The following is a 13,364-nucleotide window of genomic DNA, read 5'->3' on the forward strand; positions in this document are numbered from 1 at the left end:
CAAGTCCTAGCTAATGCAATAAGACAAGAATAGGAAATAAAAGGTAAAGGGATTATGAAGGAAGAAATAAACTGTCTTTGTTCACAGATGACATGATTATGTAGACATCTGAAAGAATCAATCAAAAAAACTCTAGAATAAGGGATTATAGCAAGGTTGCAGGATACAAGGTTAATACATGAAAGTTAATTGTTTTATTACATACCAGCAATGAACAAATTGAAACACACTACCATTTACATTAGCCCAAAAAGTGGAAAGACTTAGGTATAAATCTAACAAAATATGTACAAGATCTATATGAGGAAAACTATGGAACTCTGATGAATCATATCAAAGGAGACTAAATAAATGTAGAGATATTCCATGTTCATGGATAAAAACACTCAATATTGTCAACATATCACTTCTTCTCAACTTCTTCTATGGAGTCAACACAATTCCAATCAAGATCACAGCAAGCTATTTTGTGGATATCAACAAACTGATTCTAAAATTTACATGGAGAGTCAAAAGACCCAACATAGCCAACTCAGTATTAAAGAAGAACAAAGTTGGAAGATTGACACTACCCAACTTTAAGACTTAACAGAAAGCTAGAGGGGTCAAGACTGTGTGGTATTGGTGAGAGAACAGACAAATAGATCAATGAAACACAACAGAGCGCCCAAAAATAGACCCACATAAATACAGCCAACTGATCTTTGACAAAGGAGCAAAGGCAATACAATGGAGTAAAGACAGCCTTTTCAACAAATGATGCTGCAAGAACTGGACAGCCACATGCAAAAACATGAATCTAGACCCAGGCCTTACATGCTTCACAAAAATTAACTCAAAATGGATCACGGACTTAAGTGTAAAATGCAAAACTATAAAACTCCTAGAAGATAACATAGATGACCTTGGGTACAATGATGACTTTTTAGATACAACACCAAAGGCACAATCCATGGAAGAAATAACTGATAAGCTAGACTTTATTAATATTAAAAATCTCTGCTCTGTGAAAGATATTGTCAAGAGAATGAGAAGACAAGCCACAGGTTGGGAGAAAATAATTGCAAAAGACACATCTGATAAAGGACTGTTAACTAAAGTATACAAAGAACTCTTAAAACAAACAATCCAATTAAAAAAATGGGCCGAAAACCTGGACACACACCTCACCAAGGAAGAAGGGATGAATAGGCAGAGCACAGAGGATTTTTAGAGCAGTGAAACTATTCTGTGTGATACTACAATGGTGAAGACATGTCATTATACATTGGTCAAAACTCATAAAATGTACAACACCAAGAGTGAACCCTAACATAAACTACGGGCTTTGAGGGATAATAATGTATTGATGTAAGTTTATGGATTGTAACAAATGTACCACTCAGGTGCTTGATAGTGGAGGAGGCTTGGAGGCGGGCAGGAGCATACGGGAACTCTGTACTATCTGCTCAATCTTGCTGTGAACTAAAACTGCTCTAAAAAATAAAGTCTATTTTAAAAAAACTAGTTAAGAGCTGTACAACAATGTACACCTGAGTTCATGACTTTCAGGCCCACCTCTTCTTAACCCAACAATGTCAGATTAAGCATTCAAGATCCTAAAGTGAAGAGTATATGAAACTAAAAGCTCTACCAGGCAATTTCTCCTTATCCTTTATAGCCCTGATAGAAAAGCTTAGACATTGGTTCTCCAAAGCCTTCTTGGTCATTTGGTTAATTTACAAGATTCTTAAGATAAGCCTGCTCCCTGTGAAAGTCCCACAGCTAAAGGCGAATGTTGAGATGGCTGCATAGCTGTCTTTCTTACCCTTCTTGGGGCACTGTACATCGTATGTCATTTCATTAATGACAAGTTTAAAATCATTCATTAGCAGAATTTCCATCAAGGTTGAAGCTGGAATCTCACTGCCATCTGAAAGAGAAAACATAATGCAGAAATATGTCCTTGCTTTAGAACAGTAAGAACAATTTTCCAACACACAGAAAAATACTACTAACCGAAGTCTTTACAACACAGTACAATCATGCGTTGCTTAACAATGGGGATATGTTCTGATACATGCATTGTTACGCACCATGATTGTTGTGCGAACATCGCAGAATGTACCTACACAATTCTAGGTGGTACAGCCTACTACATACCTAGGCCATACGGTACTAACCTCATGGGATCACCGTCGTATATGCGGTCTGTCATTGACCGAAACATTGTTATGCGGTACATGACTGTAGTGGCTGTTTGCCTTTTGGGGAGCTCCCCACTACCCAAGGCCATTCCCACTGGGAGGACGCCTCTCTTGCTGCTCTACTTTCCATTACACTAGACGAAGCCCAGCAGGCAGGCGCTCCCTCTCTCACCCTCTGTCAGCTGGACTGGGATCCAGACTCATGTCCCTGATGAGACTGTGTCTGCAGAGGGTCATGCAAAGACTGGGCGGGGAGATCTCCTCACAGCACAGCTAGAGAAGTGGAGGTGGAGGGTGGGGGTGTCAGCAGCAGACCAATCCTGGGCTAGCCTGGTCTTCGCTCGTGCCCTCCCTTGGTTCCAGCCCCCTTCTGAGCCTGGCTTTGTGTCAATTCCAATCTCAGAGCCTGCTGACACACTCCTCTGCTTACCAGAGTCCGCTTCTGCTGCTTACAGCCAAGCCTCTGACTGGGTATGTGTAGGCACACAGGTCGTAACATTTTTAAAAGCCTGCCTTTCTCTTATTTTTAATGACTAAAGGTTACTGATTTGCATTAGTTAAAAACTTGGTGGCCAAACACCAGAAACCACCACCACGCAGGCCTCCCTGCCTTTCTAGCTTGGGAAGGAGGAAAAGAGGCAAAATTTGAGGGGGTGGTGGTGGCAGGGACAGTAATGACATAATGAAGCCGAAGGAGTAAATCTGCATTTGTGTGGTTTATTTTGTGGAGGTGGAGAGAGGTAGGAGAGATTCTAATAGTAATTTCAAATATCCTAGGAACATTTCAGAAAAAAATCTGGAAAATTTTAACCTCCGTGTGCTTCGCACAGCTTCTCATTTGGCCTAGTTTTTGTTGTTACATTTTTGAACTAAACTTTAACGTAACCCAGGTGTTAAGAAGGCAAACTCAATGAACAATAAGCAAAAAACTGGCGCTGGGTGGGGTGTCTCGTTTTATCATTATTCCCTCAGAACAGCCCACATGTAATTACATGACACAAAGTCCAGGATGTGTACTTTCCCCCGGCCTGGCATTTGCTTGGCCACGTTCGACCAGCGCTACTTCCACTACATTAATATTTGTGATGACAGGAACACTGCTAGTAAAAGCAGGAAGAACTGGATGCTGCCTCCCGTCTGGCTCTCTGTAGTTCTTTTGTTCCAGAAGGCAGCAATCAAGTCTGCACCTGGGTCTGCTCCCAGACTCTGGCTGTTTGGGTTCCTGTTCATCAGCTGGGGCGAGATCATTTTCCCAGGAATTGCCAAATAATTCAACCCACACCACGGGCAAAACTGTGACAAGCTTAGAACACTCTTTTCAAGCCCAAATTAAATGCAGGCAAATTCCGCCCACAGAGCCTCTTTTAAAAAGATCAGCAACACACCAATCGTTTTATCTGACTTTGCAAGTGTCATTTAAAAATTTACATTTAAATGACTTCAAACCAGCTCCTTAAAATATTACTATAAAGAGAAATCAGCTGAGTGTGACTTCTCCACTAAAGCACCACATTCTCCTTTATACTAACACACGATTAGCAAAAGCCTGACGTGAGACACCAGGAGGGAGCTGCTGACACCATGCTGAATTTTTCACGTATTCTTGGGCAAGTATTGATTTAAACCCCAATAAAGTGTACTCCCTCCATCCAAAGAGCTCCTTTTCTCTAAGACTTCTAGTCTTTTTCTCTGTGCTTTACATTTCAAAGCTACTCACATTGTTTATAGAAATAAGCAGGGTAAACGTCAATCTTTGCGTTAACCTCTCTTACTTCATTCATTCAACAGACGCTTACTGAGTACACACTTCCAGGCACACACTGCGCTCAGGGCCCTCAGAGCTCCGGGTCTGCATCTGAGGCTCCCAGAAGCTTAGGAAGGCAGGCCCTGGGCCTGTGGGGAGGGCCGTGGTGTTCAGGGCTCCCGCGACTGGGGGAATGTCTGCCCAGTTCAGGGACGAAGTACTAGGTCATTGTGGCCATAGGCCTGAAACCTTCTCTGATCCTGGTTTCACCAGGAAGAAAGCTCCCTCTCCAGTTAAATCCCAAGTCCTTACAACAACCCACAACAAGGCTTTCCGCAGTCTGCCCCTCCCTCCTCCCTCCGCCCAGTCCCTCCCAGGCAGCTACAGTGCAGCCAGCTCCCACCTCAGGTCCCTGCCTGGAGACTCTTCTCCAACCACAAAGCCCCCTGAACTCTCCCAAGTCTGCCTTCAACCGCGACCTTAGCGAGCACCTCCCCCCGCAGCGCACACACTCCCACCTCCCCACTCTGCTTTACGGTTCTCCTAAGGCTTCTATCTAACAGGAGATATACTTCAGTCCTTTCTCCGCTTACACATAAGCTCCACAGGAGCAGGAGGTTTTTTTTGTTTTTTGTTTTTTTTTAATTTTATTTATTTATTTTTCCCCCAAAGCCCCAGTAGATAGTTGTATGTCATAGCTGCACATCCTTCTAGTTGCTGTATGTGGGACTCGGCCTCAGCATGGCCGGAGAAGCGGTGCGTCGGTGCGCGCCCGGACTCAATCCCGGGCCGCCAGTAGCGGAGTGCGCACACTTAACCGCTAAGCCACGGGGCCGGCCCAGGAGCAGGAGTTTTTATCCTGTTCTTCATCTCCCTCCAGCACCCAGAGCAGGGCCTGGCATATGTTAGGTGCTCGGGAAATACTTGTTGAGTAAATAAATCCTTTAATCTCCATTTTTCCAACTTCTATATCTTTCTCTTAATTGGTTCTGAGCTTGGACAGGGAAGAATGTTTATTTCCTTTTCAAAACAGCAACAGTAATCACTAACGTTTGAATAAGTTTATTCTAAGCATGTAATACTACAATAAAATAGTGCAGATTTATTCATTTATCTATATTTGTAGCCTCCATATGTTGGGCTGGGGTGAACAAGTCCTTATTCTCTTTTAGGGGCAGTAGGTCTAAGACCATTGCAGACCATAAAGACATAACAGCTATATCCTAAATTTAAAATGTCTAAATGATTAACCACCTCTGCTGGTATTAAAAAACATATACCTATTCTTCCTGAGAACTAATTCTGTCAAAAAACATACTAGGCTGTAATTGCTTTATAACTAAGTTTAATGAACTATGTGTGTATTTTATTTATTCACTGGCTATTTTAATCACTGAAACTGCATTTCATTTTCTAATTATTCAAATTTTTCTGAAAATTACATGCTAATGACTATGTTAAAATTTTCTCAGAGAAAAAATTTTGTGGCTAAGAATAAGTAACCAAAACTTGCATTAAACTTATTTCATTAATTGTTTACTCAACAGAGTTAATTTTATTATATTACTGATGTATAAAAATGAAGGACTCAGTAAGGGCCAACCATTTATTATATAATGAATTAAAGAAGAATCAACTTCTTTCTAGAAAAGTAAAGAACCAAAACAAAGGTTGAGAAGAAGAGACACAGGCACAGTTGAAAGCATGTCTATATACCTGCTGTGAGGATGGCCGCAGCCTTGACGCCCTGATCCTCATTTCGTAGGTCCTGAAGGAATGAACCGACTGTTGACAACAGTGGTTTCACTACAAACCGACAGCGCTCTTTTCTGGATGGCAGAGTAAGGGTTATCAGGGGAAGGCCATGTCTGTAATTAATTGTTATTTCTGTTAAGGAAGAAAAATATGATAATATAGGAATGGATAAAATTTACTTTTTAAAAAATAACTTTAAAATACAAAAATTCTAAAAGAAATGCTTAAACACGGAATTCATAAGCCTCTGAATTCCTATAACCATTTGCATCGCTCCTAGAGTGCCTTCAACACACTACAGCTCACAGATTCTATAGCATTGTCTTTAGCGCGTGCCACTCTTTATTATAATTATCCACTTAGAGTCTTCCTAGGGAAAGAAAGCAGAATCTCCTAATTCATCCATCACCGCTCTGATGGCTGGGGTGGGGGTTTGCCAAATGACATCAGCGACATTACGGGAGCAAAAAAGGGAGAAACTGAACTCAGCCAGGTATAAGGTGGGATGGGGTCGGGGGAATGCAAGAAAAGCCTGTTTTGCTCAAAACTCATGCTTCTCACTTTATTTGGAAGAACGGAAAAAAATTAGCATAGAGTCAAAGAAGTGCTAAGACAGCTTACCATCAGGTGGCACCAGGGTACTATAAAGGTGTGGTTGATGGTATTTCAGATTTCCACACAGCTTCACACACAAACCCTGTAAGAAAGAAAGATGATGTTTTCTTTTAGAAAAAGTAGGAAAGTTGAAATAAGTGTCTTTCCCAGAGATTCCTTTTAACCTTACATGATAAGCGTGATGAAAACTTCGGTGTCCCACACATCCTGGGGAAGCCCTAGAGACGGTCACTAAACCTCTCTGGCAGCCTGCCTGCTAAGACAACATGCCGCAGCAGCGACACTGGGACAGGAGTCTCAACCTGGGGCGAGAACTCCCGAAAATGCTAGAGCTCTATGAGAATTTTCAAATTTGGTCTTTCCTTTTAAATGATAATCTAAAATAAGTGGATACAAGCATATTAAAGATATTTGCTTCTCAAAGTGTGGTCCCTAGACCATACTTTGGGGACATCAGCATCCCTTGGAGCTGATTAGAAATGCAGAATCACACAGGCCCAGCCCAGACCTACTGATCAGAATCTGCACTTTAACAAGCTCTCCAGGTGGTTCTCACGCACATTCGACTTTGATAGAAACTGCTCTGGGTCTGTGTTGTCCAATACCGTAGCCATGTGTGGCCAGTTATTTATTTAAACAATTTACTTAAATTAAAAAAAACAGTTCACCCATTTATTCCTCCTACCCCCGCCTCTGGCAACTACCAATCTGTTCTCTGTATCTATAAGCTTGTTTTTTTGTTTTCAGATTCCACGTATGAGAGATCATATGGTCTTTGTCTTTCTCCGCCTGACTTATTTTACTTAACATAACACCCTTGAGGTCCATTTATGTTGTCATAAATGGCAAGATTTCATTGTTTTTTATGGCCAAATAATATTCCATTGTATATATACACAATAATTTCTTTATACATTCATCTATCAATGGGCACTTAGGCTGTTTCCATATCTTGGCTATTATAAATAATGCTGCAATAAACATGGGGATGGACATATTTTTTTGAGTGTTTTTGTTTTTTTCAGATAAATATCCAGAAGTGGAATGGCTGAATCATATGGTGGTTCTATTTTTAATTTTTTGAGGAACCTCCATAGTGCCTTCCATAGTGGCTGCACCAATTTACATTCTCACCAACAGCGCACAAGGGCTCTCTTTTCTCTACATCCTCGCCAACTCCTGTTATTTCTTGTCTTTTTGATAATAGCCATTCTAACAGGTGTGAGGTGATATCTCATTGTGGTTTTGATTTGCATTTCCTGGTGATTAATGACGTTGAGCATCTTTTCATGTACCTATTGGCCATCCGTATGTCTTCTTTGGAAAAATGTCTATTCAGATTTTCTGCTCATTTTTTAACTGGATTGTTTTTTTTGCTATTGAGTTGTATGAGTTCTTTATATATTTTGGATATTAGCACCTTATCAGATATATGACTCGCAAATATTTTCTCCTATTCAGTAGGCTGCCTTTTTGTGTTCCTTTGCTGTCCAGAAGCTTTTTAGTATAATCCCACATTTATTTTTGCTTTTGTTGCTTTTGCTTTTGGTGTAACGTTCAAAAAATCATCACCAAGACCCATGTCAAGGAGCTTACCACCTATGTTTTATTCTAGGACTTTTATGGTTTCAGGTCTTACGTTCAAGTCTTTAATCCATTTTGAGTTAATTTTTGTGTATGGTGTAAGATAGTGGTCCAGTTTTATTCTTTTGCCTATGGCTGTCCAGTTTTCCCAACACCATTTATTGAAGAGACTGTCCTTTCTCGATTGTATATTCATGGCTCCTTTGTTGCAAATTAATTGACCATATATGCAGCAGTTTCTCTCTAGGTTCTCAATTCTGTTCCATTGATTTCTGTCTGTTCTTATGTCAATATCATACTGTTTAATTACTATAGATTCATAATATAGTTTGAATTCAGGGAGTGTGATGCCTCAAGTTTTGTTCTTCTTTCTCAAGATTGCTTTGGCTATTTGGGTTTTTTTGTGGCTCCATACAAATTTTAGGATTATTTGTTCTATTTCTTTGACAAATGCCATTGGAATTTTGATAGCGATTGCACTGACTCTGTAGACTGCTTTGGGTAGTATGGATATTTTTAACAATATTGATTCTTTCAATTCATGAGCACAGAATATCTTTCCACTTATTTGTACCTTCTTCAATTTCTTTCATTAATGTCTTGTAGATGTCAATATACAGGTCTTTCACCTCCTTGGTTAAATTTATTCCTAAGTATTTTATTCTTTGATGTAATTGTAAATGGAATTGTTTTCTTAATTTCTCTTTCTGATAGTTTATTAGTGTATAGAAATATAATAGATTTTTGTGTATTGATTTTGTATCCTGCAACTTTACGGAATTTATTAGTTCGAACACTTTTTTGATGGACTCTTTAGGGTTTTCAATATATAATATCATGTCATCTGCAAATAGTGACAGTAATACTTCTTCCTTTCCAATTTGGATGCCTTTTATTTCTTTTTCTTGCCTAATTGCTCTAGCTAGGACTTCCAACACTATATTGAACAAAAGCGGTAACAGTGGACATCCTTGTCTTGTTCCTGATCTTAGAGGAAAGGCTTTCAGCTTTTCACCTTGAGTATGATGTTAGATGCGGGCTTGTCACATACGGCCTTTATTACGTTGAGGTACATCTTCTCTATACACACTTTCTTGAGAGTTTTTATCATAAATGGATATTGAATTCTGTCAAATGTTTTTTCTGCATCTACTGAGATGATCATATGATTTTTATTCTTCATTTTCTTAATGTGGTGTATCACACTGACTGACTGATTTGCACATGTTGAACCATCCCTGCATCCCTGGAATAAATCCCACTTGATCATGGTGTATGACCCTTTTAATGTATTGTTGAATTTGGTTTGCTAATCTTTTGTCGAAGATTTTTGCATCTATGTTCATCAGGGATATTGGCCTGTAATTTTCTTTTCTTGTGGCGTCCTTGGCTGGTTTTGATATCAGGGTAATGCTAGCCTCATAAAATGCGTTTGGAAGAGTTCCCTCCTCTTTTATTTTTTGGAAGGGTTTGAGAAGGATTGATATTAATTCTTCTTTGAAAGTTTGGTAGAATCCACCAGTGAAGCTGTCTTGTCCCGGACTTTTGTTTGTTGGGAAGTTTTTGATTACTGACTCAATCTCCTTACTAGCAATTGCTATGTTCAGATTTTCTATTTCATCATGATTCATGATGAATCATCACAATCTCATGTTTCTAGGAATTTATCCATTTCTTCTAGGTTGTCCAATTTGTTGGTGTACAATTGTTCATCGTAGTCTCTTTATGATCCTTCGTATTTCTGTGGTATGAGTTATAACATCTGCTCTTTAATTTCTGATTTTATTTAAGTCCTCTCTCTTTTTTCTTGGTGAGTCTAGCTAAAGGCTTGTCAATTTTATTTTTTCAAAGAACCAGCTCTTAGTTTCACTGATCTTCTCTATTGTCTTTTTAGTATCTATTTCATTTATTTCTGCTTTAATCTTTGTTATTTCCTTCCTTCTGGTACTTTTTGGACTTCATTTGTTCTTCATTTTCTAGTTCCTTGAGGTGTAAAGTTAGGTTGTTTGAGACTTTTCTTGTTTTCTGTTTTTTTTTCTTTTTTTGTGAGGAAGATCAGGCCTGTGCTAACATCTGCCAATCCTCCTCTTTTTTTGCTGAGGAAGACTGGCCCTGGGCTAACATCCATGCCCATCTTCCTCTACTTTATATGGACGCCGCCACAGCATGGCCTGCCAAGTGGTGTGTCGGTGCGTGCCCCGGATCTGAAGCAGCGAACCCTGGGCCACCACAGCGGAGCGCGCACACTTAACCACTTGTGCCACCAGGCTGGCCCCTCTTGTTTCTTAAGGTAGGCATTTGTTGCTATGAAGTTCCCTCTTAGAACTGCTTTTGCTACATCTGACAAATTTTGGTATGTATATTTCCATTTTCTTTGTCTCAAAGTATTTTTGATTTCTTCTTTGACCCATTGGTTGTTCAGTAGCACGTTGTTTAATCTCCACATATTTGTTAATTTTCCAGTTTTCTTCACATAATTAATTTCAAGTTTTATATCATAGTGGTCAGACAAGATGCTTGATATGACTTCAATCCTCTCAAATTTATTAAGACTTCTTTTTCAGCCTAACATATCATCCTTCCTAGAGAATGTCCCATGTGCACTTGAGAGGAATGTGTATTCTGTTGTTCTGGATGGAATATTTTATAAATATCTGTTAAGTCCATCTGGTCTAATACATTGTTTAAGGCCAATGTTTCCTTATTGATTTTCTGTCTGGATGATCTATCCATTGACATAAGTGCAGTATTCAAGTCCCCTATTATTATTGTATTCCTGCCTCTCCCTCTAGGTCTGCTAATATTTGCTTTATATATTCAGGTGTTCCTATGTTGGTTGCATAAATATTTAGAAATGTTATATCCTTTTGTTGGATTAACCCCTTTATCATTATGTAACGTTCATCTTTGTCTCTTATTACAGTCTTTGTTTTAAAGTCGACTTTGTCTCATACAAGTATAGCTATTCCAGCTTTCTTTTGGTTTCTATGTGCATGGAATATCTTTTTCCATCCCTTCATTTAAATTTAAACTCATTAAAATTAAATAACACTACAAATTCAGTCTCCCACAGTCACCTTTGCCTCATTTCAAGCACTCAATAGCTCTGTGTGCCTAGTGGCTACCGTATGGGCCAGCACAGAAATAGAACATTTCCATCAGCACAGAAAGTTCTATCGGGACAGCGCTGCTGGGTCTAGAACATCTGAATGGCTACCTTACTACAGAACATGTTTTTAGAGTTTGCATTGGTGTTTGTGTTTACACTTATATTGGCGCTTAACAAAGGCCCAATGACATCATGGTGCACTGTGCAAACAAAGATTCCACAGTGGTAGAAAGAAAGGGCACTGAAGAACTGGTTCATGGTATTTGGAACTCAAAAGATCTTGTGCCAGAGGAATTAGTGCCATAGTCACAACACAGCAGCTGTTTCATATTGATCCAGTTTTTTTAATGCATCACCTTGTAAAAGTTTATTAACAATAAGTTGCCCAATAATTATGCAATGAAGAACTCTTTTATAAATTGTATTTTTCAGGTTTTCATTTTTGTGAGGGTGTACTATTAAAATAATAAATCAGTTAAAAATGCGTTCACTGCTACAAAAAAATAATACAAATAGTGACATTGACTCAAATGGTGCTCCATCATGCTCAAAAACAAAACAATCTCATCTATAAGTGAAACAAAATATTCAAATACATATTTCTAATATTAAACACAACATAGGCAATTTGTTTCAACAAAATATCGTCACATTAATTTAAGGCTGTTGTTAATTTGAATTTTATTTCTAAAAATATAACTCACTACTAACATGAGAGGGAAAAAAGCTGATTATTTCTTTAAATAGATGCAACTCTCAATAAATAAGTATATGTAGTAAAAGTTCTCCAAGCTTGGATAATGGATATTACAATACTGTCTATTACTTTTAGTGAAAGTATACAAAACTGAGAAAAATGTATCCACTTAAAAACATGTCAGAATTAATTCTCCACCAAAATACTTCTTTTAAAATATATAATGAGGGCCGGCCCCGTGGCTTAGTGGTTAAGTGCATGCGCTCTGCTGCTGGCGGCCCGGGGTTCGGATCCCGGGCGCGCACTGACACACCGCTTCTCCGGCCACGCTGAGGCCGTGTCCCACATACAGCAACTAGAAGAATGTGCAGCTATGACATACAACTATCTACTGGGGATTTGGGGGGAAAAAATAAATAAATAAAATCTTTAAAATATATAATGATATAAATGATTCCCCATGTATAAAAGTCAAACATAAAATTGTAGGGGGTAAAAGTTAAAGCCCCTCCCTTTATTTCTCCACAGTCCCACAGTGTTTCCTAGAGGGACTCACTGTTAGTGGTGACGAAGACTCTCTCCTTGACCAAACTTCTGTCAGGCTCCTCTAGGCCTGAGTAAGCCCCATCCTTGGGCATGTCCTCCAAGAGTCCAGGTTTTAGCAAAAATCCTATCAGATTGGTTTAGCTAGAATCCCCTACCCTCGATATCTGATCAAATTCCTCATCCTCCACCATCCCCCAGGTATTATCTGATCACACTAGTCTGCTTTCAGCAAGAATCCTGTTAGGTCAGTTTAGCAAAGAATTACCCTGCTCTCTTATAATTTTCCATCCACCGATCCCCCCACTCTGCTCTTTGGATGTAAATCCCCAATTTTCCTGTTGTATCTGGAGTTGAGCTCAATCTCTCTCTCCTACTGCAAAACCCCACTGCAGCAGTCCCCTGAATGAAGCCCACCTCACCGTTCTTTAACAGGGGTCCTGAGTAAGTTTTTCTTTAACAGTGGTTTGGTGTGTATCCTTCCAGACTGTTTTCTATATATTACCACCTTTACAGACAAGTTAAATTTTATGCTAGAGTCTATATAACACTAAACACAGTTTATAAGTCAGGTTCCTCGATGCCACTGACGACAATTCCTGATCGTAAAGTACTTGTCACTTAATGTACGAATGAAGTTTCTGGTGTACCATTGAGGAAATCATTTTAGAGGCAACCACTTGACAACCAAGACATGCAGAAAGAAGGCAGAGTGGCCAGAGAAAAGTATCAGAGCTTTCTCAAGCTTCTGCACCTCTGAGAATCACCTGGACAGTACAATATTATCTATTGTTAAACAGATAGGGCTTATTAAAAACACCGATTCCTGGACTCCACCCCCAGAGATTTTTGATCCAGTAGGTCTGAGATAGGGTTGTGAGAACCCGCGTTTTTAAGAAGCCCCAGGTTATACTGAAGTCACAGGGGTGAGGACCGCTCTTGAGGAGCCGCTGGGCTCTAGCGGATCCTCCACGGCTTTCAGGGCACTATGCCAAATTTCTGCACACAATCATTTTGAATTCCAAATTTCAGTGCTGGGTCATGGGTTAATGCCTTCAAATGATACTTAGTATCAGCTCAAAAGATAACACAGGCTTCTCTTTTTTCACATATTTTTCCTAAATACAATTT

General features: G+C 39.4%; 1 protein-coding gene across 2 annotated transcripts in view; it reads right to left on the reverse strand.

Annotated features, from left to right (window-relative positions):
• The window catches only part of MCUB (mitochondrial calcium uniporter dominant negative subunit beta), a 95,686-nt gene that overhangs the window by 13,846 nt on the left and 68,476 nt on the right, over nt 1–13,364 (reverse strand). For both annotated transcript variants that reach the window (XM_087437744.1, XM_087437745.1), the window contains exons 2-4: nt 6,307–6,382; nt 5,647–5,817; nt 1,808–1,912 (exon numbers count right to left, since the gene is read on the reverse strand). In XM_087437744.1, the coding sequence (XP_087293870.1) occupies nt 1,808–1,912; nt 5,647–5,817; nt 6,307–6,382 (352 nt within the window). The remainder of the gene's footprint in view (nt 1–1,807; nt 1,913–5,646; nt 5,818–6,306; nt 6,383–13,364) is intronic.

The sequence above is a fragment of the Ceratotherium simum genome, chromosome 12 (genome assembly GCF_057802395.1).
Source record: "Ceratotherium simum simum isolate JZ-2026a chromosome 12, ASM5780239v1, whole genome shotgun sequence".
Taxonomy (NCBI): domain Eukaryota; kingdom Metazoa; phylum Chordata; class Mammalia; order Perissodactyla; family Rhinocerotidae; genus Ceratotherium; species Ceratotherium simum.